The 26,230-nt window shown below is 40.1% G+C and overlaps 4 protein-coding genes across 4 annotated transcripts; all 4 read left to right on the top strand.

Moving 5' to 3' along the window:
- Window positions 1-1,319: 1,319 nt before the first annotated feature.
- On the top strand, window positions 1,320-11,737 carry LOC137108258 (neuronal acetylcholine receptor subunit alpha-10-like). Its single transcript, XM_067492638.1, has 6 exons — window positions 1,320-1,509; window positions 7,216-7,361; window positions 7,457-7,611; window positions 7,738-7,984; window positions 8,066-8,351; window positions 9,543-11,737. Exons 1-6 carry the CDS (start codon window positions 1,452-1,454, stop codon window positions 10,250-10,252), a joined length of 1,602 nt encoding a protein of 533 aa, XP_067348739.1. The 5' UTR covers window positions 1,320-1,451; the 3' UTR covers window positions 10,253-11,737.
- A 3,219-nt stretch (window positions 11,738-14,956) lies between these two features.
- Window positions 14,957-16,458, top strand: LOC137108235 (olfactory receptor 2K2-like). Its single transcript, XM_067492597.1, has 3 exons — window positions 14,957-15,354; window positions 15,668-15,894; window positions 16,073-16,458. Exons 1-3 carry the CDS (start codon window positions 14,978-14,980, stop codon window positions 16,456-16,458), a joined length of 990 nt encoding a protein of 329 aa, XP_067348698.1. The 5' UTR covers window positions 14,957-14,977.
- Window positions 16,459-17,858: 1,400 nt separating this feature from the next.
- Window positions 17,859-19,363, top strand: LOC137108234 (olfactory receptor 2K2-like). The gene is made up of 3 exons (XM_067492596.1): window positions 17,859-18,259; window positions 18,573-18,799; window positions 18,978-19,363. The coding sequence occupies exons 1-3, from the start codon at window positions 17,859-17,861 to the stop codon at window positions 19,361-19,363; spliced, it is 1,014 nt and encodes a 337-aa protein (XP_067348697.1).
- Window positions 19,364-20,839: 1,476 nt separating this feature from the next.
- Window positions 20,840-21,790, top strand: LOC137108233 (olfactory receptor 51E2-like). The gene is made up of 2 exons (XM_067492595.1): window positions 20,840-21,191; window positions 21,321-21,790. The coding sequence occupies exons 1-2, from the start codon at window positions 20,840-20,842 to the stop codon at window positions 21,788-21,790; spliced, it is 822 nt and encodes a 273-aa protein (XP_067348696.1).
- Window positions 21,791-26,230: the final 4,440 nt, after the last annotated feature.

Below are 26,230 nucleotides of genomic sequence, written 5' to 3'. Positions count from 1 at the left end.
ATACGAGTCACCCTGTGTCCACATAAGACGCCTGCCAGCTTTGTCACTGTTATCAGTCTGTCTATGCTGCCCACGCACCAACACAACACGAGGCATGTTTTCACATTTAGAGTGTCATGTTTGAGGTCTACATGCCTTAAGAGTGAAGAGAAACCCTCCAAACGGAAGTATTTGTACAGAAAACAGAGAAATACGTCGAAGCTGAAATGTTGAGATAAAACACAATCTGTATCCACTGCTGTGCTCCATTTTCCCCCATCACTTTATTTTTCATATATTTGAACTTATGAAACTAAAACCAAGCAGATCCACCAGGAAAAGCCATTTCATTAACAAGAAAAGAACAAAGTGTTTGGGTTTTAACTCCGACCCCATCATCAACGTCTCCATGAGACAATTTATTTCCTGCTAATCTGTTAATCTCCTAAAGTCCTCACCTCATTTTTCAGACTTTATTGCTTATTTATCAGCTCTGAGATTAAAGCTAAGACCAGAGGTCAGAGGTGACACAGTCAGATAATAAAAACCGTAAAATTCTCTGTGGCAGAACTAAATTACAGTTGGTCATTACATATCCGATCTGTTGTCTAAATCTGTGTCAGTAAATTAAAGTGCAAATTATAAGTCTACCAATTGGCTAATTTAGTTTTTTATCAATTTATGTGTTGAGTGAACTCTCAGAAATGCAACGATTCAACTCATTATTTTAAAATTTTCATTTCAGAACAATGCATTTCTAAGTTGTGGTAGTAAAAACAAAACAAAAAAAAGCTATAAATTCAATTGAATTAGCTTGAAAAGACAAAACTCAGATATTTAGGTTGGTAATTAAAAAAAGAATAACTGATTCTACAAAAATCCTGTTTGAGAATTAACCAATTTGTATCATCAGAGCTCTCATTTTCCTTCACTAGCTTCTCTCCATTGACTTCCCATAAAATCTAGTAAAGAATTTAATTAATTGAACTGAAAAAGAAGAAAAAAGGAAGTTTAAACTCCACTGTTGAATTACAGATGTGATCCCAGACAACAACTACATCTGAGAGACAAATTTTAGTGTTTGAATCTTATGGGAAGGAAATTGTGTTTTTTCAGGTCTGTGTCCATAAATGATAGTGTTTATCAAATGTTTAATGTATTGTTTGATAGGACCCAGTTATGTTGTCATGATTTCTGAGGTCTCGGTGCTGTGATTTCTGGGTGTTTACACTAGAGTTACTTAATTAGCTCCAGAAAAAGAGGCTGGACTCCACTTGACAGGAAATGGTTTTTCTCTCAGCACAGTTTGTAGACTCCAGTCATGCATCAAAACCCAGAACTCTCTCTGTCTCTCTCTCTCTCTCTCTCTCTCGCTCCCTCAGTTGGCTTTGTCCTCTCTGCATGTCAGTCGCAGCCTGGCTGCTCGCAGTAATCAATTATCGACTGGATCAATAACAGGTGTCAGAGCAGGGATGAAGCTTCTCTGCAGGGCATCGATCTCCTCCTTCCTGCTCCTCTTCTTTCTCCCAGGTGAGAAACATTTGCAGCTTCACTTCTACTTTATCAGCAGCTTCTTGAGTAACACTGTGATGGTATTTTTGCCATAAGATGATGATTTAACTTAAATAGACATTTGAAATAAAGAGATTATTTCATTGGGTTTTTACATAAACTTCTATTTTGTTGTTTTTTTATGCCTCTGGACTTAAACACAGTCCAAATGATGAAGCACCACGACACTGAGGAAAAAATCATTGATCTGTTTATTGGGTTGTAGCGTCTGACTCCTGTGTGAACTGATAAAGACCATGAGGAATTTCCTGTCCACACAGAAATTTAAATTTTCATCCACTAAGGCTGTGGGTACTTCATATCCATTCAAATCATCACATTTTTACAGAAACTATGGTGGAGAAACAATAATGACAGGGAAACAAGCCAGAAAACCACAAAGACTGAGAGTGATCTGCCTCTTAGAGAATAAGGACAGATGTTCATCTCAGGGTTTTTAAGGAGTTGTTATATAGTTCACAGCTCTGAGCAGGAGCTGTCGACTCAGTCCCCTTTTGTTGTGCACACTTTACAGATTTGAATGTTTTAGTCTATATTATTATTTTATTATATTAAGACCCTTTGCTGTAGCAGTCTGAACTGTGGCCAGGTCCATTCAGTTTGCTTTAATTTTTCTTGAAATGACTCTAAAACCTGACTGGACTCCACCAGAGAGCAAATGAACTGATTAGATTTGGTTTAGAAAGATAAAAACCTGTTTCATGAAGACCGAGAAGCTCTTTGTAGACCGACACAGTAACATTTGGTGGTTGAGTAGGAGACTCAGCAAAGTACTGAACAAAAGAAAAGATTGAACACCCCCCATACGGGCACTAACACTAAGTATGAACGGTCTCTGGTCATGGGAACACTCTGTAACCTGGATCAGCTTGTCCATCTGTTGTTGTCCAACACAAATAAAAAGACAGACACACAGCTTCACTTAGTAAACTGATGGATGATGAGGGTTTTTAACTACACACTCACATTTACCGTACACACACATGCAAAGAGCTTAGATCCCATTGGGTGTTTGTCTCTCTGATGCATGTGTCTCTGATCGCATGTGGACTCAATGTATATCTTCTCTAAACTTTATTGATCAATCTCTTTAAACCATATTACAATTTACAAAATGAAAATACAATTGTCCTTTATTAATTTTAAAGGAAAGAAGATTGAACAAGGTCCTGTTTAATAGATATCATTGGTTGTGGGGATCTTCAACTGGACCTTAAAGACTTTTCTAGTTGTCCCTGTGTTTTGTTGTCAGTGAAGAAGTTGCGGTCCTCACTGAGAAGGTTTAAAGTACTGGTTTTTCTAGCAGCCCTTTAGGTGGTTCCTTTGGTCACTGAGGAGATGATTGAAGAGACTCTTGTGGTCCTTGAAGACATTCTGGTGATTGGTGGATGTTCTGGTGGATTTTTGGGAGATTTTTAGGGTTTTTGAGAGTTTTAAACACTTGGTTGATTCTGGGCAGAGCTTGGATTGTTCTGGATTGATCTGTCTGAACCACATTCGGGGAGTCCGTGTAGGGAACACCAGGGAGCACCATTTTTTAAGCTCCTCAGCTCCACCATCAAACGTCCTAATAAGGGAATAAGAATGGTTTTAGTTCCTCCTGTAGAGTTCCACCTGTGGTCACTGCAGGTCTTCGCACTATTCTCGTCACTTTGTTGGATTTTACTTCCATTTGTCACTGGCCTGTACACACAGTGTCACGTTTAATGGAAATCTGGCCTGTGGTTGTTATGATCTTACCTCAGATGAAGGTGTTGGCTGAGATGAAACATTATTCCGATATTGTACATTTTTGTCTTGTTTGTCTGAACGTGTCACATGAAGGTTAAAGTTAAAACTTTGAGTTTGGTCAGTTTGAGCAGCAGGAATCTTTTTGTCTCACGTGTTAGTGCAACTTCGCAGTGTTTGTGAATCAGGACAGATGTGTGTCTTCCCTCTATCGATGTCCAAAAACTATTAAAAACTCATCCATTAGTCAAACTACTGCAATGGCTGAAATGTTCCGACATCATTATAGACACAGTCTGTGGTTTATTTTGTCCCACATTATTAATCCTGTTGTCAGAAACATTAATTAATCCTCCTCTGAAAATAGAAATTCTTAATGCACGAGTAACATTTGTTTAAGGAAATTACTGAATCTGAAAATAAAAAATTAACAACTCACTCAGAAGTCTGAAGATTTTATTTCCTTTATAACCTTTTAGGACTTGTATAAGAATCTGATGACATTTTACGTCAACTCTATGCAATTATGGCAAAGTGATGTGTTTAACCAATGAGAGCTGGAGGTGAGAGCGTCGGGAAGCAGGGAGTGTGACAAACTGTCAGGTCATTTATGGGCAACCGTAAAAATGTCGAGCTTTCCCGTTATAGAGATGCTCTGTTACATAAAACACTGATAATGAGCCGTAAACAGACGAACTGAGCCGAGAGGACTTGGACCATGTCTTCGGTTTTTCTGTTATTCAAAAATCAGATCTTCAATCCACATTTCCATTTTTGTCCAAAGGGTGTCCAACCTCCAATGTCCCTCTTTTTATCTGTGGATTTAGTAACATGTTATTTCCATCTTATCTCAAGGTTATTAAATGGCTTCCTTTTTTGTGCACAAGCCTGTGTGCATGTGTGTGTGGTTAGTTGGCTTTTATTTTTGTCTTTGGTGTCTCCCCATGAATGTCTCTGTTTTTCCTTGTGACTGTTGAGTGTTCCGAGCTGCAGCGGCAGAAGGTTTTGCTGTGGATGTCAAACACAGAGCAACAGATGGTGATGGTTCCTAACCTGGAAGTCTGAACATCAGGCTTTGAGATAAATGTTAAAGTTTATTCTAAGGGAATAGGACAGAAAAACTTGTAAAATAAAAATACATTTATTTGTCGTTGTACTTTCTGCCTTTCTTTGCCTTCTGTCTGTCATTGTGTGATTGAGTGATTGTATGATGTGGTAACGTGAGCTCATTGTGCATTTGGTCCATTTACAGTGATGCTGATGTGCATTATGTGCATTATTCCTGAGAGAAAAACTGCAGTTGTTTCATCTCCTCTGGCATCTGAAATGAAAAAAAAAAACAAAAAACAGAAAGTGAACAGTCTAATTTAAAACGCAGTTTTCCCAAAATCCATTTTACGACCACAATTTTCTTCTTTTCCAAATAAATGAATAAACCTCTAATCTCGGGGTCTGAGCTGCAGTGTGTGGCATCAGCAGCGAAGCATCGATGCTGAAGCAGCGAGGGGGTGATAACAGTTCAGTATGTGTCTGCTTGGCTTCTGCTGCTGCAAACTGTGGTATATGGTCAGGTCAGGACCAGTACACAAAACCAACAGGTGGAGACATCACCTCTTCTGTCTTTGGTTTACGTCTCTAACATTGACTGTTCAGCTGTGAAATAATGCTCAGAGCAGCTTGTTGTTCAGATTGTGCACTTACAGAAAGTTTCTCTTCATTCTCTTCAACTTCATTCCTCCTTCACCTAGAGACGAATGCAGCTGATAGTGAAGTCATTGCCGTTAACAGACTTGATTCATAACTGAAGAGTGGGCTCTTTACTTATATGGTTACCGAACAAGCTCTGTGTGCTGCTATCAGCCAGATCTGCTCTGACTCTGACAGCATGTTGATCTGATATAAAATGTGGAGTAGACAAAGTCTAATTCCGCTCCTCATATTTAAACTGTTAGTATTTGTCCAAAGGTCCCTCTGATGTGACATGTTCCTGGATGCAGACACTGTCAGGGTGGTACTGAGGTTGAACCAGTTAAAGTTGTTTGTTATTGTGTGATTATAACTCATGTAGTTTTGCTTCTGGGTCCCATCGGTTTCTAAGCCCCATTAAAGGCTGAACAGCAGGTTTATGGTTGGAGCTGTGTCACATTGTGGTTCCAGCTCTGGTTTAGGCGGCAACATCACTAATATCTACAATAATTTTCAGCAGCATCTGGCTGTTGAAACAAACTAATTTGCACAAAATGTTTCTAAATAAAATCACATTTTATTTAGCCCTGATTCATGACTTTTGCTCAGAGGGTTTTACAGTCTGGTCAACAGAGGAAGTCCTCTGTCTAAAAATGCTTTAATGGGGAGCTACGAATATAACGTAACATAGATTCAGGTTTCAGTTGTGTTTTTTATTACTGTGGAAGAAAAATTTGACTAGCTCTACCAGAGAGACCCAAGCTAGAATTCATTATTCCCATTAGATGCGAGAGGATTTAAAGGGATTAACAGTCAGTCATTAATGTGTAAAGCCTGAGGTGATCTGCAGGTTAATTGGACTGGGACAATTTTATAATGGGAGATTATATTATGTGTGTTTCAGTGGGATGGATTGAGCTGCTCGTGATGTGAGACTGGATTAAGTCCAAATCACTAAGCAAAAAAAGGACTTTAAACACTCTTAGAACTTGACCCAAAATCATATACAAATGAATAAGCTAAAACTGAACGTGTGATGATCAAAAAACAGTGTGACACTTATCACCAATGGCAAAACGGATGTGACTTCACACAGCAAAATAAAAATGTAGTTGTTCTAAGAAGTTTCAAGGTGGCATTAGAGGAAAAACTTGACCTGTGCTCAGGAGTAAAGTGTTGGACATCTACTTCAGGTCCTGCTGCTTGGCCGTCACCAGAGAGCGAGTCTCATTCATCTGGCCTTCTTCAAGACAGCACGAAGTCTAAAACCAATGGACCAAACAGCACGCTCTCATCCCACAGCTTCAGATAATGACACTACCTAAAGCATCAAATCGCACTGCTTTTTACGTCCTTTGGCATGTTGTTTTGATGCCACAGGTGCCCTTTGGAGGTTCCAGAAACTACTTCAGGTTAATTTAAGAGACAACGTGGTTAGGGTTCATTCAATTCAATTCAATTTTATTTATATAGAACCAATTTACAACAAAGTCATCTTAAGGCACTTTACAGAATAAAGTCCAGACTACACAAGTATGTAGAAGCAACCCAACAAATCCCCAGGCAACAGTGGAGAGGAAAAACTCCCTTTAACGGTTAGGCACAAAAACCTCAGGGTGGCAGGTAGACACTAGGACTCATGTAGGGGTGGTGCTAAGAGAGGAGCAGCAGCCGATGAGAGAAAGAGCAAACTGATTAAGAGAGAAATGGGAAGCAGGTGCTGCTCATTCTGCTGGTACTGTTTAGATGCTTCTGCTTGTGGTCTTAGTTACGGGTACCTCAAGCATCAGCATGTAACATAAAGCAACTGGACAAAGGAACGCTTCTTGTCAGCTGGGGAATGAGAACGGGCTGGATCAAATAAGATTTATGATCTGCACCTGTGTGAGAGGACATAACTCCAATTACCAGTGGCAGGTGCTAGTCTGCATTCATTGTTAAAGAAAATGGAAAGCAGAAGACCTAACATTGTGAATCCTAACCATACAAAATGCAGTATTAGCTTAGCTATTCTGCACCACTCTTGCTCATCTCAGATGGATCATAGCTGCTCCTAACCAACAATCTTTCCAGTTAGAGTTGATGGCACTAGCATTGTCAGCTCTCGAACAAGGGTCAGGACACATGTTTTTGTCCAATTCAATTGCCAATTAGAATTAGAGCAACAAAACTTTACCGGTGTTTGAAAGGCTCAACAGAAGTGACTTCTATACATAATGAATTTATATCTCTGCCTCTTTCTATTACCAGTTTGCCTCTCTGCTCATGGGCACTACGCCCAGAAGCTGTTTAAAGACTTGTTCTCCAACTACACCAATGCTCTGCGGCCAGTGGAGGACACAGACAACATCATCAACGTCACACTGCAGATTACTCTATCCCAGATCATCGACATGGTAATCAGACCCTGAGTACTGATGCACATGTTCGTGCTTTGTTGCTGTCGTAATGTCCATGCTGTTGTTTTTCTGCTGTATTGTCCTTTCAACAGGATGAACGGAATCAGATTCTGACCACCTACCTGTGGATCCGCCAGGTGTGGATGGACGCCTACCTCACTTGGAAGAAGGAGGACTATGATGGCCTTGATACTATCCGCATTCCCAGCAGCTACGTATGGAGACCTGACATTGTCCTGTACAACAGGTAGGATGGGTATTTGGATCTCTTTTTAAGGTTTGGGTTTTGAGTTTGCTCCCCTTTTTAATTCTTTGACCAAATGGGATGTGATCCCCTGTTCCTTTTCTCTACATACCACTTTCTCCACCATAGTGCAGATGACGAGTTCTCCAGCTCCATGGAGACTAACGTGGTTCTGCGTAATGACGGCCAGGTCATGTGGGACCAGCCAGCCATCACCAAAAGCTCCTGTTCTGTGGACGTGGCCTTTTTCCCTTTTGATCTGCAGCAGTGTCACCTCACCTTCGGCTCCTGGACTCACAATGGAAACCAGATGGATCTGTTCAATGCTTTGGACAGTGCTGACCTGGCTGACTTTGTGCCTAATGTGGAATGGGAGGTAAGCAGTTGCTGATTTGCCAAGGGCAAATGTTCAGTGCTCAATCAAACTGTCTGACTGAATCAAATCCTTCATCTAAAGGTTCTGGGTATGCCAGCCAAGAAGAACATCATCCTGTATGGGTGCTGTTCTGATCCGTACCCAGACATCACCTTCACCCTAACCCTGAAGAGACGTGCCTCCTTCTACATCTTTAACCTCCTCATCCCCTGCATGATGATCTCCTTTCTGGCTCCGCTTGGCTTCTACCTGCCCGCAGACTCGGGTGAAAAAGTCTCTCTGGGTGTCACTGTGCTGTTGGCCCTCACTGTGTTTCAGCTGCTGGTGGCTGAGAGCATGCCACCTTCTGAAAGTGTCCCCCTGATAGGTGAGCAAACTGAGAAAATAGGGACACCTGGGGGTCATGGTGATGTTCTATAATAAACTGTTAGCTAGATATCTGAAAAACCTGAAATAAAGTTTTTTAAAAAAATAAAATGTGAAGAATCATGATCCTTCACAGACTGACAGTGTGGGTCCTTTCAGCCCAGAGAAACATTCAGTTTTGATGCACGTGATAAATGACAGAGACATGTTTGTACATACAGTACATCCAGAAACTATTCACAGCACTTTTTCCACATTTCGTTATGTTACAGCATTTAACCAAAATAGATCAAATTCATTTTTTTCCTCAAAATTTTAAAAACTATGCCCTATAATGACAATGTGAAAGAAGTTTGTTTTGAAATCTTTGCAAATGTATTAAATATATAAAACAAAAAACAAACAAACAATCAAAGTATTACTCTTCCCCAGATCTGTGCCTTGATACAATGCTGTGTGGAGATCTGTTAGCAATCACATGTACACAGATCTGTATACGTGTGGGCTTGTTTGTTTTGTGTTTTAATAAATTTATTTAATTTAATAAATTTGCAAAGATTTCAAACAAACTTCTTTCAGGTTGTCAGTTTGTAGATGTTTGAGGAAAATAATGAAGTTGATCTCATTTGGAATAAGGCTGTATTACAGTTGACACGTATGACAATGGCGGGTGATGGGCAGCCTAATGCTAATGGCACCATTTAGAGGCAAAGGAGGTGTCACGTCTCCACCTCGTATCCTCAGCGTCATAGCACGTGTTTACTGCTGTGTGTTGCTGGTCATGAAAAGTAAAAAAACAAAAACGACATAATATTGTGTCGGAACATTGTGAGTCGTCACGACACATTGTACCAGTTAACACTTGGACTATATTTGGTCTCTATGTCTTGTGGGTTGAAAATCAGGTTCATATTGTTTAGTCTGAACCTGAAAGTACATCACAAGAATGCTGTGTTTGTGCATATGTGATCTATTTCTATTTGAGTTCAGCATCCTGATTATCAAGTGCAGCTATTTCTTTTACCTCAGCCTGTTCCAAATCTAGTGAAATTATTTGAAAGCACCACATTTAGACAAATAGAAAACTTCTTTCTGTCCCCATGTTAAAGGGTATTGCTTGCTTTTACATTTGAGGTTTCTTTCCGTTTCATCTAATCCAGAAGTTTAACTGTGCTTGTGCCTTTTCCAACAGGAAAGTACTACATTGCTACCATGATGATGGTCACTGCATCGACATCACTCACTATCTTCATCATGAACATTCACCACTGTGGGTCCGAAGCCCGTCCCGTCCCAGAATGGGCTGAGCGCTTCATCCTCAACTACCTCGCCCGGATTTGCTTCGTGTACGAGGTTGGAGAGAACTGCCTCGGATCATCCAAGAAACAACGTCTGTCACAGGAGGAGTCTGAAGCCCGATCAGCTACTGGCAGCAGCCCTAAAGGAGTGAACTGGGATGTGAACGGACCGACGTGGGGAGGCAGGGTGGAGGAGGAAGTGGCCCAGCAGACAGCCTTGAAAGAGGATCTGTTTGTGATCATCGACCACTCAGAGGAGGGAGGAGCTCCTGGAGAATTAACAGAGGAGGACAAGAAATCAACCAGTGCCTGTGGAGGAGCAGAAGAGCATTTGGAGGAAAAGAAAGGTGTAGGAGGTGAAGGAGGAGGACAAGCCGGCGGAAAAAGGCCAGAGATCCTGGTGAAAACTCAATGTGTTTGCCAGCACCAGGGACTGCGCAGGAATGTGGAATTCATCGCCAACTCGTATCAGGACCAGAGAGCTGCACAGCTGCGCATTGGGGAGTGGAGGAAGGTCGCCAAGGTCATGGATCGCTTCTTCATGTGGCTCTTTTTCATCATGTTCTTCTTCATGAGCATCCTCATCCTGGGAAAATCTATCTGATTGAAATCCAGAAAGTCTAAATGCTCAGTCCTACCAACCTGCAATAAATTTAGGCTTAGACAATTTCAAACGCTTGGAAAACATCACTTAACTTTATTGCATGATCATTTGCTTTGAACTCATGAGGGCAGCACGGGTCATCGTTGGCCAACGTGTCAAAATCCAGGTTGTCACCACTGAAATCAGCAAATCCGAGATCCTGGACCCAGTCTGCTTCTGAAGACAAGTCGACTGAATGCACATCACTGTGTAGGTGCTGATGTGACCAACATTTCAACCACAACTTTCCTTTTCTGGGGAAGTCAATTAACTACATCAGCATGTTAAGCCCCCTCCTCTCACACCTGATATCTGCGACATCATCAGCGATCCATACAGGCACATCAGGGTTCATCACAGCACATGAGACTTTGAAAGGACGTGAAAACCAACTACAATCCATCCACATACAATCGCCATGAAAATCTTATTTCATGTCCATGTTTCATGAACATGTTATTGTTATAGAGGTGGGTGCAAACATGTGCATCCACTTTTACTGAGATAGAAAAAAGTAAAACAAAGAATTCTTCATCAACATATTTATTTTTATAAAAATGTTCCTTCATCCAAAATCAATACAAACAAGTTAATTTGTCATTGATTTATCAAGGGGGTCCCAACCTTTGCACTTCATTGATTTTCATTGTTTCACTTAAATTTCTTAACGTTCCTTGACCATTTTTGTTTTGCTATGATTAAAGAACATCTGTATCAGCTGGATGTGCGTTATTACAATGTTAGGCTTAAGGTTTGCATCCTCTTCCTCTTTGATAACTCCACATTGCTGGGGCTCTGGGTGATGATTTTAATGAGTGTTGGTGTTGATGATTGTAGTAACATAAGTTCAACCAATGCAAATGTTGTAGATTTCACACTGGAAGGGGGGAAAGTAACTGCATCTGTGCTGCTGTTAGAACAATCAATGTTAGATTGTTCACTTGACAGCTCTGCTCCATTTGGTGGAGATGGGAGTGATTTCCAGGATGCACAATTTGTGGACAGTGGGTGACTTCCTGGTCTGTGACACTTGATAATTATGGACCCAGATCTGTTGCCAACACAGTAAATCTTCCAGCATAACACACAAACAACTGTCACTGTTAGAGTTTTAAAAGCACTGTTTTGTATTCTGCATTGTCTCCACATTAAGACAAAAACCGGTGCCTGCTGTGATACTGAATGACTGATAATTGCATGATATTACAGAGTTATTATATTATTTTAATAAGTATCATCAGTGTGTTTTCAGAGTGTTATATGTAACTAACAGTAGAAAAATAACAATGAAAGTGTTTCACTGTGACATTTTGTCTTTTTTAAGGGTGAACAGTAATTTACAACACAATAAATCATAGTTTGTCTTCTAGTGGGCAGCAACATGTTTATTCTTTATCACCCAAATTTTGATGTTAAAGAACTTCATATATTAAAACATGACTTAAAATGTTTGCAGTGTTTTCACAGTGTGAAAACACACACACACACACAAATACATTCTTAATACTTTTAAAATTTCATATGGGGGTGGGTAACCCAGCTCAGGGTCCTGGGTGGGTAAAAAGAGGAGCTAATCTGTGCACAGCCCCTGAAATTGGTCCTGATCTCTGATCCCATATGTGGCCTCCTGGTTGCCCCAGAGTTTGGCCCTAAAATCCGCAGACAAACACTTCATAATTTTTCAAGTTCACCATCTGAGACCAAGCTGAATATATTTTTCCACTCAGGCTTTTTAACTTGATTTGTTTCTACAGTTTGGTTACACTTAAATACGGTGGGGCTTTAATGGAGGGAGGTGAACACAGGTCAGATACTGTTCTACACAAAACATACTGTGAATGTAATAATGTTGTAAAACAAACATGACACTAATATCACTGAAGTCAGACGGTTCTTCCTCAGTTGGTTGGTAGCTTCATATATGTGTTTATATTTAAACTAATAATTTAAAGACAAGTTTCCTGAAATGGTTAAAAGTGCTGTGTGGCTGATCTGCAGTAGATGGCGCTGCTGTTGTCTGTGAAAGCTCTGGTTAGGCAGCAGGTAGCAGCACACTGTTCCTTCAGCAGCCTCTGAATATTATGTGGAGCTTTAGAAGCACAGCTGTGGGAAGTGAAGACAGCGTGTAAGGGAGTGGTGAGAAAAGTAAGAATGCATCACAAAGAAAGAACAATTTCGAGGAGGCGTCACTGTGGCCTGTCGGTGTGGGACAGGCTGTGGAGTGGCCTGGGTGTAGTTTTGTGAATTAGCAAAGACAAAAAAACAATTGTGCAAGAACCATTCATCTTCATCTTAAAGATTTTTTAGTTGATTCTATCCAGTATCGGTGAGAGCTTAAGGTTTAACAACTGCTACAATGATTGTAGACACCACAAAACAAGTTCTCATTTTTTTAATAAAGTGAAAAAAATGAGTTGCACAAGTTTTATTAATACAAAATTTATTTTAACAATATGACTTATTACTTTAGTTGCCACATCTCACACATCTCATCTGTGGACACGATTAATCTGAGCTTTTCTCGGCTTGAACAGGGCTCGTTACTACAAAGTCTGTGGGAGGATACTTGACTAACAAATTGAATCCAAATTGTTCAAGAGCACAACTGTTGTAACTCGACAACCTGGGCTTCCTGTGCAGCAGAGTAAAACTTTGTTGTAAACAACAATGGAAAACTGTACTAACATCATGTGAAGTGTTGCATGCTGGAAGCTCAGGGGACTAATCTGCCTCATCAGGGCCCATCAGGTTCATCCCTGCGTGTTGTGTTAATATTACTGTAACTTAATGTCATCATTAACAAACTCCACTGTGACCTGCTTCCTAACTTAACATTTACCAACGGTTTGTGATGGTAATTAGTCTTGAGGGAGCAAAGAAAGAGGCCCAGTCATAGATGTTTTCCAGGTAATCAAAGCTCCTCCTGGGGTCTGCGGAGACTCACTTCAACAACATCCATTAATCCTAGATTACATAGTATACTTTGGTCACAAGAAATTAAAAACTGAAAGCCAACTAGTGCTCAAATCTAGTTAATATTTGCTAATCCCTTAAACAGTTTTTACGCTGGATGCCCTGCCTGACGCAACCCTCACCAATTTCTACTGGGCTTGGTCTGGCACTGCACAGCTGGGGATGTGAATGGGCTGTTAGGGTTCCAGTGTCTTGCTTAGAAACCCTTCGAGATATTGCCAGGGCCAGGGATCAAACCACTGACCCTGTGGTCCATCAACAACTGCCTTTACCAACTGAGCTATAGCCGCCCCAGTTTGCTAATCCCCCAATAAACTATAAAAACCCTGACCTTTCAACCAGTGCCATCATTTGCCAGTGGAACATCAGACATCATACAATAATGTAATGGACAGACTCCTATTTAACAGTCAAGATGGACAGAGAAGCAATGTATGAAAGTAAAGACAGAAGGTCCGGCTGCAGGCTGAAGTCTCCACAGAGACAAAGCATTTCCCTGTTTGTTGTCCCTGACTTCCACACTGCAGGGTTTAATTCTATTAACCTGTTGGTCATTGTCTCCGCTTGGAGCTCGGAGGCCTCCAGGACACTGATTGCAGCCCGATTACAGTTGTTTCAGAAAGTATTTAGACGTCCTCTCCTTTTTAACACCCCACTGAGTTGTACATTTGATATTTAGTCTAGTAAATAACTCATCAGTCCCTTAATTTTGTATTGGCCCCTATCTTAATAAATACAGCTCTGAATCTTCTGAGTACAGTCTGTACAAGTAACCTCACACTTGGATTTGAGCAGTTTATGTTCCCTAACAGATCCTCTCATGTTCCATCAGATTGGACAGGAAGTGCCCGGACCATTCATCTTCAGCAGATGTTCTGTTGGGTTAAGATCTGGACAGTCAGACTTGTCCTGAAGACACCCCAGAGTTGTCTTGGCTGTTTACTTCAGGTCATAACTAAACTCTAGATTAGGACTTCTATTTATTTCTCAGCATTCTTCTTGGCTCATAATTGGTAATTTTCTTCCAAAGAACCATGGCCTCAGACTTGGAGGTGCTGACCCACATCCCATCTTTACACTTGGCTGCAAACCATCCCAATTTATGATGAAGGTCACGGTCTGATGTCTTGCTGAAAGATACACTGGAACTGGGCTGCGATGTGATCCTGGAGACTTCCGTCTGATGTTTTACCAATTGAGCCAGCAGGTCATTTCCCAACATGGTCACTCTGAGAAGCCTGCAGGCAACACAGCCCCATACACAGCAAAATGTGATATACTATGTACAGAGATGGTAGAAGTAAAATAACTATGAAAAAACATTTAAAATAAGTAAGGTAAACTAGGGCTCAAAGGTCTCTCTTAGTAAAGGTGGAGCCGAGGTGTTTTGATGGTAACGCTGACTGGGGATAGGGATCAGCATCACTCAAAACACAAGGTGCCATTATAAAAAGCACAACACAACTTCTTTCACAAATTAGAGGGACATCTACACTTCGACAGGAGGGTGGAACATGATGCTTTAGGCATTATAATTAAGTGAGCAGATCACACCTTAGATTAACTTCTGTTCTTCATCGTGTTTAATGAAATGCTGAATTGTTGTGCTTGTACATGTACCACTGTTAGATTTGTTTTATTTAGTTAAATGTCATTATGTGTTATGTGTGTATTAATGTGATACAGGAAATGCACAGAAACGCAGAGGCTTTGATGGCAAATGCAACAGTGGTAACTCCTCTCAAGCAGCCTATCGTGTTTGAGCTGGAGGGCTTCTATGTACCACCAGGTTACGACTCTCTCCTGTTCTTCCTGGCTCTGTTAAACTACCTAGTGGTGCTGCTGGGGAACGGCGTGGTGATATGCATCATTGTCCGAGACACAAACCTGCACAGACCCATGTTCATAATGGTTTGCAACCTCCTGGTCTGCGATCTGCTGGGGGCCACGGCAGTGCTGCCTCGCCTCATGATGCACTTCTTAACAGGGGAGAAAAGGATTGCTTACGTCCCGGCCATCGCCCAGGCCTTCACTGTGCAGATGTATGGGATTGCAATGTACTCTGTTCTGGGTATAATGGCTTATGACAGGTATTACTCACTGCTTCATAGTTTCATACTGTTTAGTTTACAGCTGTGCTTCCTATGTCCGGCCTGTGCAGCGGTTTTGTTACTGGCCTCTTGCGCCTTTCCCAAGTTTCCCCATCTGTATCCAGGGCTACAATATTGTTAAAAACAAAGTGTTTATTAAACGGTGACAGTTTGTAAATTTATACAATGACAACAATTTAGCCCTTTGGTTTTCCTCCTCTTCTTTGCTATTTCGTAGTCATAGCAAAGCATATGCACAACTGGAGTCTAATTAAAAATTTCATGTTTATCACAGTGCTCTCTTTCTCTGCAGGTACGTCGCTGTGTGTGAACCTCTTAGGTACCACACCATCATGACAGCAACTCGGTTACACTCCTGCTGTGCGCTGGCCTGGTGTGTCGCCCTGCTGCCTATAGCTGTGCTCTTCACCTTCCACATTAATGCCCCGCTGTGTGGCACCACCATTCAGCACATCTACTGCAGCAACCGTGCGATCCTGAGCTTGGCCTGCAGACCCACCCCAGAAAATGACATCTATGGTCAGTGCATTGATTTTAAATAAAGTTACAGACATGAGGTTTGCTGAGTAGCATTATTGGTTATCTGCAGTCCAACTTGTATTGGTGAAAACCTACAGTACTCTTAGTCGAGAGGTTTACATGAAAGACACCTGTAATGCTGAAAGGATGATTGTGATTTACTGTGATGTTTTTCCAGGTTTGTCTCTATTCTGGTGTGTTGGCACAGGGACCTTCCTCATTATTGCATTTTCCTACATCAGAATCCTGCATGCTTCAGTCAAACAAGGCAGGGCTGACAGAGCTGTGCAGAGCAAGGCCTTTCAGACATGTGCATCACACCTGGTTGTGTATGTGCTCTACGAGGTAGCTTCAGTGATCATAATTGTGAGCCAGAAGTTCCCTTCAGTTTCCCAAAACCTCAAGAAGTTCTTCAGCATTCTGTTTATCATCATCCCACCAGTCGTCAACCCCATTATCTACGGACTGGTCAGCAAAGAGTTACGTACAAGCATCATTAAACATTTCACCAACACTTCTTTACTTCATTATATTGTGGATAAGGTCCTAAACAGCTTGAGTTAAATCCGTTTTAAACCCTTTATGTGCGTGTGAAGTCTTCAATAACATAGCAAGTAGTTACAAAATGTTTTTTTGTTTGGAGACTTTACCCACGAGCTAATGCACGTTCCTGTTAGCTCCTGATCCAGGAACTGGCTACATGTCACCTTCCTGCCCTCTGTACAGCAAATGTTCAACATGTTTGTGATTATACTGAACACTAAAAAAATATTCATGTCTGGATTTTCACTGTGAATTTATTCATTTTTTTTGTCCTTTCGGCTTATTCAATCAATTCACGGTCACCACAGCGAATCATTGTCCGCATGTTGATTTGGCACAGTTTTTACCCTGGATGCCCTTCCTGACACAACCCTCCCCAATTTCTACCGGGCTTGGACCGGCACTGCACAGCTGGGGAGTGGAATGGGCTGTTAGGGGTTCAGTGTCTTGCCCAGAAACACTTCAACATATAGCCAGGGCCGGGGATCAAACCACTGACCCTGTGGTCCATCAACAACTGCCTTTACCAACTGAGCTACAGCCGCCCCAGTTTGCTAATCCCCCAATAAACTATACAAACCCTGACCTTTCAACCAGTGCCATCATTTGCCAGTGGAACATCAGACATCATACAATAATGTAATGGGCAGACTCCTATTTAACAGTCAAGATGGACAGAGAAGCAATGTATGAAAGTAAAGACAGAAGGTCCGGCTGCAGGCTGAAGTCTCCACAGAGACAAAGCATTTCCCTGTTTGTTGTCCCTGACTTCCACACTGCAGCGTTTAATTCTATTAACCTGTTGGTCATTGTCTCCGCTTGGAGCTCGGAGGCCTCCAGGACACTGATTGCAGCCCGATTACAGTTGTTTCAGAAAGTATTTAGACGTCCTCTCCTTTTTAACACCCCACTGTGTTGTACATTTGATATTTAGTCTAGTAAATAACTCATCAGGCCCTTAATTTTGTATTGGCCCCTGTCTTAATAAATACAGCTCTGAATCTTCTGAGTACAGTCTCTACAATTTTGGACAACTACAACTGGATTTGGGTAGTTTTTATAAGAAACATTTAAAATAAGTAAGGAAAACTAGGGCTCAAAGGTCTCTCTTAGTAAAGGTGGAGCCGAGGTGTTTTGATGGTAACGCTGACTGGGGATAGGGATCAGCATCACTCAAAACACAAGGTGCCATTATAAAAAGCACAACACAACTTCTTTCACAAATTAGAGGGACATCTACACTTCGACAGGAGGGTGGAACATGATGCTTTAGGCATTATAATTAAGTGAGCAGATCACACCTTAGATTAACTTCTGTTCTTCATCGTGTTTGATGAAATGCTGCATTGTTGTGCTTGTACATGTACCACTGTTAGATTTGTTTTATATAGTTAAGGGTCATTATCAATGTGATACAGAAAATGCACAGAAACACAGAGGCTTTGATGGCAAATGCAACAGTGGTAACTCCTCTCAAGCAGCCTATCGTGTTTGAGCTGGAGGGCTTCTATGTACCACCAGGTTACGACTCTCTCCTGTTCTTCCTGGCTCTGTTAAACTACCTAGTGGTGCTGCTGGGGAACGGCGTGGTGATATGCATCATTGTCCGAGACACAAACCTGCACAGACCCATGTTCATAATGGTTTGCAACCTCCTGGTCTGCGATCTGCTGGGGGCCACGGCAGTGCTGCCTCGCCTCATGATGCACTTCTTAACAGGGGAGAAAAGGATTGCTTACGTCCCGGCCATCGCCCAGGCCTTCACTGTGCAGATGTATGGGATTGCAATGTACTCTGTTCTGGGTATAATGGCTTATGACAGGTATTACTCACTGCTTCATAGTTTCATACTGTTTAGTTTACAGCTGTGCTTCCTATGTCCGGCCTGTGCAGCGGTTTTGTTACTGGCCTCTTGCGCCTTTCCCAAGTTTCCCCATCTGTATCCAGGGCTACGATATTGTTAAAAACAAAGTGTTTATTAAACGGTGACAGTTTGTAAATTTATACAATGACAACAATTTAGCCCTTTGGTTTTCCTCCTCTTCTTTGCTATTTCGTAGTCATAGCAAAGCATATGCACAACTGGAGTCTAATTAAAAATTTCATGTTTATCACAGTGCTCTCTTTCTCTGCAGGTACGTCGCTGTGTGTGAACCTCTTAGGTACCACACCATCATGACAGCAACTCGGTTACACTCCTGCTGTGCGCTGGCCTGGTGTGTCGCCCTGCTGCCTATAGCTGTGCTCTTCACCTTCCACATTAATGCCCCGCTGTGTGGCACCACCATTCAGCACATCTACTGCAGCAACCGTGCGATCCTGAGCTTGGCCTGCAGACCCACCCCAGAAAATGACATCTATGGTCAGTGCATTGATTTTAAATAAAGTTACAGACATGAGGTTTGCTGAGTAGCATTATTGGTTATCTGCAGTCCAACTTGTATTGGTGAAAACCTACAGTACTCTTAGTCGAGAGGTTTACATGAAAGACACCTGTAATGCTGAAAGGATGATTGTGATTTACTGTGATGTTTTTCCAGGTTTGTCTCTATTCTGGTGTGTTGGCACAGGGACCTTCCTCATTATTGCATTTTCCTACATCAGAATCCTGCATGCTTCAGTCAAACAAGGCAGGGCTGAAAGAGCTGTGCAGAGCAAGGCCTTTCAGACATGTGCATCACACCTGGTTGTGTATGTGCTCTACGAGGTAGCTTCAGTGATCATAATTGTGAGTCAGAGGTTCCCTTCAGTCCCCCAAAACCTCAAGAAGTTCTTCAGCATTCTGTTTATCATCATCCCACCAGTCGTCAACCCCATTATCTACGGACTGGTCAGCAAAGAGTTACGTACAAGCATCATTAAACATTTCACCAACACTTCTTTACTTCATTATATTGTGGATAAGGTCCTAAACAGCTTGAGTTAAATCCGTTTTAAACCCTTTATGTGCGTGTGAAGTCTTCAATAACATAGCAAGTAGTTACAAAATGTTTTTTTGTTTGGAGAGTTTACCCACGAGCTAATGCACGTTCCTGTTAGCTCCTGATCCAGGAACTGGCTACATGTCACCTTCCTGCCCTCTGTACAGCAAATGTTCAACATGTTTGTGATGATACTAAACACTAAAAAAATATTCATGTCTGGATTTTCACTGTGAATAAACTGCTATAAAAATACCAAAGGACTTAATGTTATTGTCATTTCAATTAAATTCTGCTCTTTCGTGGCTTTAACACACATGCAACAAACCAGCATTGCTTCACAAGCAAGACAAACGTTTGTCACTAATATTTTAATATTAATTTTTAAAGAGTCATTCTTTTCCCCACTGTCCTGTGGCAGAGACCATCACATTCACCATAACAGACACTTATAGATAAAGAGTTTATCCATCTACTGAATTTATTTAGTTTATTAGTTGGTGCCTGATATTCTGTCCTGGTAAATATTCTTATGTCCTTTTTTGTGAATTAAAAATGGATTTTGTGTTTGATTTAATTGCATTTTCATCCAACCTCCAGACAGTATGTAACGTATATCAATACTCATGAACAATACAATGTAAATAAGTGTTTAATTAAATAAATCACCAACTTTATACAATATTGCAATCGATTTTAACATTGTGTGAGTTTTATGAAATTCTCTGAACTGAATTTTTAATCAATAGTCGCTCCCAAAAATGTAAATGAAAGCAGATTCTCAACTTTATTGTCAGTTAACATGAGTCAGCTAGGCAAGATTATTTTATGATTTTCACCTACACAAACGAGACACCATTCCCACTCACCCTCACACCTTTGAAGCATCAGGTGTTTTTATTTAAAGTACCACTGACAAAAGTGGTTCTTCAAAGAACCATCTCCTAAAAAGGTTTTTTGTGGATGATGCCTCAAAGGAAACCATTTCAAAGGTTCTTTTAAGAAACATTTCTGTCAGTGGTTGTTTAGGAAATTAACTTGTAAAAGGTTCTTTGTGTTAGCAAACATGGCATCAGTGTCAAGAACCATTTTTGTTTCCAGTTAGAAACTTTGTGTCAGAAAGAGTGGATTGTCCACAAATCACAGGGTCAGTGGTTCGATCCGTGGTTCCACATGTCAGTGTGGTTGGGCAAGATTATTGTCAAGTTGTTCCCAATGGGCCAAAACTCTGTCATCATTGGTGTGTGTGTGTGTGTGAATACTTTTTACAGACATCGTTACCATGACCATCTTACATCACACATGATGCAAGGCTGGTGTAAAATCCCATCTATAAAAAGTAAAACCCTACTGACACTAGCAAATAACTGCTTGTAGCGATGAATGAACTTTGTTACAAACTGTCACAACGGCTTTTACATAATTTCTAATTGTTACGTTCATATCTGTAAATTTTTTTTCTGCTACTTTGTTTCAGGTAGATGGAGAATTACACCTACAATAGCTTTACACTCCAGATAGAGGGGTTAAAAGTGACAACAGATTACATGTACCTTGTGTTTTTCCTTCTCTTTATATTCTACATTGTAATAATGTTTATGAATATTGGCATTGCAGTTTTAATTTTCATTGACAAGAACCTTCACCAGCCCATGTACGTCCTTCTTTGTAACCTATCAGTCAGTGATATTATTGGAAGTACTAATATTCTGCCTCGTTTGCTTGCAGATGTTTTGAGGCCTCCCTCTGAGCGTTTCATCACTTATTACGAGTGTGTGGTCCAAGCTTTCCTCACACAGTTTTTTAGTACTACTGCACACACTGTGCTCATGATTATGGCCTTTGACAGATATGTGGCCATCTGCAATCCCCTACATTATTCCACCATAATGACAAACAAACTGCTGATTAAGCTGACGGTTTCTGCCTGGGGAGTGGCCTTTGTTTTAGTTGGGGTTCTGCTCAGTCTGACCGTACGACTGAATCGATGCAGGACTCTGATCACGAATCCTTTCTGTGACAACGCCTCTCTGTTTAAGCTCTCGTGTGATGATGTGTTTATTAATAACGTCTATGGCCTCACATTCACTGTGATCTTGCTCACAGCTTCTATAGGCACCATGGTTCTCACCTACAGTAAGATTACAGTTGTCTGTCTGATGAGTAAAAACATTTCTTTGAACAGCAAAGCTTTGAAAACCTGCAGCACTCATCTGGCTGTGTATCTGATCATGTTAATAAGTGGATTTACCGTTATTATTCTGCATCGCTTCCCTTATTACTCAGACTACAGGAAATTATTTGGGATTCTGTTTGTCATCATCCCTGGCAGCATCAACCCCATAATTTATGGTGTGCAGTCCAAAGAGATAAGGAAACTCTTATTGGCAACATTCAGGCCAAAAACATGTTTACCAATGTGTAAAAAATAATTTTTTTTACTATATCTTATAAATCAATGGAGAGTGAATAAGTTCTGTATCGATTGTAATATGTCTTCTTCAGATGTTTCATTTTCATTCATGTCTTTTGATCCTTTTATTCCTGTTCATTTAATTTTTTAAATGATATTGTAAAGTATCTTAAACCTCCTAATTGTCCTTTGGATGTTATTCTTGGCAGGTTACTGAAAGAGATCTTTAGCAGTCTTGTTCCTACTTTACTTGTGTCTTTTAATGAATGTCTTAAGCTGGGAGTTGGTCCTGGATGCTTTTAAACATGCCGTGGTTGTTTAAGAAGCCCCACATTGATGCTTCAGTTTGATGCATCAACTTCACATTTACCTTTTTTACCAGAGTTTTAGTAAAAATTCTTTTTAAAACTTTTTTTAAACTTTATGGTATTTCAGTCCATAAAATTTCAGTTTGGTATTAGATCTCATACTAGAACTGAAACTGCTTTGGTGAGGTTGCTCAAAGACATTTTGCTGGCATTGGATGCCAAAAATTCTGTTATCCTCAATCTGCTAGATATGACAGCTGTATTTAACACTGTGGACCATCAGATCCTTATCGCTCATCTAGATAAATTGGTGGGGATCCATGACGCAGCACTTAATTGCTTTAAATCTTACCTGTCAGGTCGATAAAATGGGGTGAGTTGTCATCTGCTACAGCTAGTTTTTCTTGTGATGTCTCCCAGGTCCTATCCTGTTTTCTTTGCCATCATTAGCAAACACAATCTTTTTTATTGCTATGCAGACTTTAAGTATATCTACCAATGAATGGTTCATCACAAAACTCGAGCCAGGTGGTTCTTGATTGTCTGGAAGATATTAAAAACTGACTGGGCAGCAATACTTTGTTTTTGGAGGAGAGAAAATCTGAAGTCATTTTGCTTACTAATAAATCTAAGCGTGACCACATAACCCCTGTGTTGCGTTCTCTTCATTGGCTTCCTATTCACTTCAGGATCCAATTTAATATACAATTACTCACTTTTAAAGCCTTTAATGCTCTGGCACCTTTTTATTTGGCTGATCTGGTTACTATTCATGTGGCAAATCGCAATCTCAGATCAACTCATCAGTACTTTCCAGCTGTGCCCAGATGTAGGTCAAAGTGTTTGGGTGACAAGGCCTTTGCTGTTATTACCCCTGAGCTGTGGAACCCCTTTTCCATCCCATAGTTGTGTTAGAACTCCAGACAATGAAATCCAAACTTAAGCAGGCATTTGATATTTAATAAGTGATCTCAGACAATTGTTTTTATCGTTCTAATTTTTATATTTTAATGTTTTATGTTTTGTAAAGCTCTTAGGTCAAACCCCCGATTGTTATCAAGCACTATATCAATATTAGGTTATGTTACATTAAATTACAAATATTTGTGAATATATAAATAAATGTTTATAACAAAATATGGTGTGACTCCTGTGATGTCCACTGACATTTATGGATACATCATATTATTGTAAATATTATGGAAAAAAAACTTCCCCATGCGGATAAAATTACCACCAAGTAACATGATGAGCCCATTTCAATACCAGTGCAAAATAATTGCATTGACTACAGAATTACAACAAGGTCAGAGAAAAAGTAATAAATATAACGTAAATATTTTCTTGTTATTTATTGCTTGTTTTCTGTGAATTTCCTGATTATATTCGATTTATTCTGTTTGACCCTGATAGTAATAGTATTTGATTTTCATGGATGAGATATGGTGATATGGAGCCTTTCCTCTTTTAGCTAATGTTAACAATAACAACTCTCTCATTAAGCACCATTGCTAACATTAGTGCTAATGGGACATCAGAGCAGCTCACACCTTGACACCATGACATCAAACTAACCAATCAGTAACATAATACATCAAATTGATTTCATACTGATGTTCAGATGCCTGGGTTGCGCTATGCATGAAATCTCCAAATTACAAAGGGTCACAGATGAAAACGTTTTTGATGACTAAAACACTTTGTTTTTGACAAGACTAAAACTATTTAAATCAGGTTCCAAAATTAACACTGCTGTAAAGGCTGCGTAAAAAAAAAGTTTCATTTGGCCCCAGTGCCCCATGCTTAAAACCAAATGTATACAGACCGAAAACCTTCTTTTCTCAGTGTGTGTCATCAATTAGTCCCAGTCAATGATCAGATATTTAATGTGTGCAACAGTGCTAAGCACAGAGCCAGGATGCTCTCAACGTTTTGTTGTTTTTTCAAAGTTCTCCAACGGAGTTTCAGAAACCCTTAGGATTCTGGGGTTGTGGCTACCTAGAGCCATTCATCCCACTTATAACCATGTGGCACCATGGTTCTCACCTAAATTAAGATTACAGTTGATTAGTTTGATTAGTAAGAGAAAGTATTTGAATAGTAAAACTTGTAGCACTCATCTTCGTATATTTTTGTCTAACTAATTATAGTATAGTATAGAATAGAACTTTATTAATCCCCTTTGCTCTCCAGGAAATTCTCCAGATGCAGACTGAACATGTGACAAAAAATGTGTTTATTTTGTATCATATCAATCCTGGCAACCTTAAACCTATTATTTATGGAAATAAGGAAATACGTAAAATTGTATTTAACTTGTCTGAGTCCACAAAGGTTTTACCATCCAAATAAAGACAGTTTCCACCTCTCAGATAACTTGGGTTCATTTGATTGCGACTGAGACAAGAATTGTTAATAATGACTTTACCTTGTTACCGTTTCCCAGTGGACTATGTATTTGATTTAATGGCAAATTGTCCACTGACATTCTTTCTAGTGTATTATTCAAATACCCAAATGACCCAATCACATCATAGTCGGTGTCTGAGGCCTGGTGTGTTGTTTCTATAACCGGTTTCTTTGTTCTGCCTTTCCCTCAACTCAGCCACACATCCCTGAAGGACAGCAAGGACAGCTGTAGTGATTCTGGCCTGCTATCTGTTGAATAAACTGTGTAAACCTACCTGCTGCCACCTGCTGCAACCACATCATCACAGTGCTGACCATCAGCATTAGTTAGAAGCAGAGCTGGAAAATGGCAAGAATTCAATAGCAACTACTGCAGCGCACTCAAGGGACATTTAGATCTTTATTTTATTAATAATTATGCATGACCAAGTTTGCTCATATTAAGTTTACCATTTCAAAGTCCATAACTTAAAGGATGTCTCTGCAGGTCCTATGTAAGTGTTGGCTGGCTGATTTGCTGGAAACAACACAGATCCAACCAATTCTCTCCAAATCCACTGTGAGAACTAAACACACACAGTATTGACAAGAAAAAAAAGTATGATCACATTTTACTAAAGTAAAATACAGACAAATAAAACAAATACCTTGTTGGCTGCATACTAGGAAAGGAAATGGTCTTGGAGTTTTAACCATGAAAATTAAGTCATTCATGAAGAAATGTCAAGGAGTCTCCCTTGTTTTTTACTCAGGGGGACTAGTGCATAACCTTGACCTGAGACTTCTAAATACTTAAAGTACCATTTCCTGTGATGAATCTAAGAATAAATAAAACAATAAATGTAACAAATAACTTCTCAATTATAACGGTGAAGATTCTCAGTCATCCAGGTTTGGTTGAGTGAGAATCAAGTTGCAAGTAGAACCAGTTCTGAAATAAAGTTACTGAAATAACATTGCAAATTATTTATTTTGTTAAGGTATGCTCTTAATTTTTGGCTTTGCACACATTGCAATATATTATTCCCTATTCTTTCATATAGGAAATGATGTCACATATTCTGCTTTTTGTCCGATTTTTTTGTCTACTGCAAAACAGTGAAAACCACACTGAGATATTTTATGAAATCCCAGTAAAACATAAAGCGATGCTACAGTATATGGAAGTAGATAGAAACACTTCACTCACGGTACATTTCAACATCCTGACAGGTAAAGTGGCTGTAAGACTTCTCAATGTTGCATCATGCAGCCTGTAAGGCAGTGATGACCGAGTCCATTGATGTTAAAGTGAAGTCTATAAAACGCTTGAGCAGAACATTGCGTTCAGTGCTGGTGGGTTTTGCCAGCTATGAAATGGTAAGTGCTGTTCACAGCGGAGAGACTAAAACCAGAGACACTAAAAGTACCACAGGTAATAACAACTATCCAACAAGTTCTTAATACTTTATACATCACATTATACCTGTCAGTTAGTTTATTTATACATTATGCATTTTCTTCATATTCTATTTTCTGAATTAAGATTAAACATGTAAATTGTAATTCACTACTTTAGCCTTTAATGTAAATAACGATTTAGAAGTAGAACAGATCATGACCAAACTTTTATGACACAAAAAAGCAAAATCTATCATCTCTGTTGTATATACGGTTTGGGTCTTGTTAATTATCTCCAATAACTACATTAGCTCATTAATACATGTGACTGTTGGAGTTTTTTGTTTTGTTATTTCAGGTTG

The sequence above is a fragment of the Channa argus genome, chromosome 22 (genome assembly GCF_033026475.1).
Source record: "Channa argus isolate prfri chromosome 22, Channa argus male v1.0, whole genome shotgun sequence".
Taxonomy (NCBI): domain Eukaryota; kingdom Metazoa; phylum Chordata; class Actinopteri; order Anabantiformes; family Channidae; genus Channa; species Channa argus.
The sequence above is the reverse complement of the archived record's forward strand: the minus strand, read 5'-3'. Positions and strand labels throughout refer to the sequence as shown.

What these genes read in the sequence shown, in the direction of transcription:
- LOC137108234 (XM_067492596.1), top strand. Translation starts at nt 17,859, where the DNA reads ATGCACAGAAACACAGAGGCTTTGATGGCAAATGCAACAGTGGTAACT. An exon ending in GGTATAATGGCTTATGACAG is followed by an intron (nt 18,260 to 18,572) that starts GTATTACTCACT and finishes CTTTCTCTGCAG; the next exon opens with GTACGTCGCTGTGTGTGAAC. An exon ending in CCCAGAAAATGACATCTATG is followed by an intron (nt 18,800 to 18,977) that starts GTCAGTGCATTG and finishes ATGTTTTTCCAG; the next exon opens with GTTTGTCTCTATTCTGGTGT.
- LOC137108233 (XM_067492595.1), top strand. Translation starts at nt 20,840, where the DNA reads ATGGAGAATTACACCTACAATAGCTTTACACTCCAGATAGAGGGGTTA. An exon ending in TGCACACACTGTGCTCATGA is followed by an intron (nt 21,192 to 21,320) that starts TTATGGCCTTTG and finishes TTGGGGTTCTGC; the next exon opens with TCAGTCTGACCGTACGACTG.
- LOC137108258 (XM_067492638.1), top strand. Translation starts at nt 1,452, where the DNA reads ATGAAGCTTCTCTGCAGGGCATCGATCTCCTCCTTCCTGCTCCTCTTC. An exon ending in GCTCCTCTTCTTTCTCCCAG is followed by an intron (nt 1,510 to 7,215) that starts GTGAGAAACATT and finishes TTCTATTACCAG; the next exon opens with TTTGCCTCTCTGCTCATGGG. An exon ending in TATCCCAGATCATCGACATG is followed by an intron (nt 7,362 to 7,456) that starts GTAATCAGACCC and finishes TCCTTTCAACAG; the next exon opens with GATGAACGGAATCAGATTCT.
- LOC137108235 (XM_067492597.1), top strand. Translation starts at nt 14,978, where the DNA reads ATGGCAAATGCAACAGTGGTAACTCCTCTCAAGCAGCCTATCGTGTTT. An exon ending in GGTATAATGGCTTATGACAG is followed by an intron (nt 15,355 to 15,667) that starts GTATTACTCACT and finishes CTTTCTCTGCAG; the next exon opens with GTACGTCGCTGTGTGTGAAC. An exon ending in CCCAGAAAATGACATCTATG is followed by an intron (nt 15,895 to 16,072) that starts GTCAGTGCATTG and finishes ATGTTTTTCCAG; the next exon opens with GTTTGTCTCTATTCTGGTGT.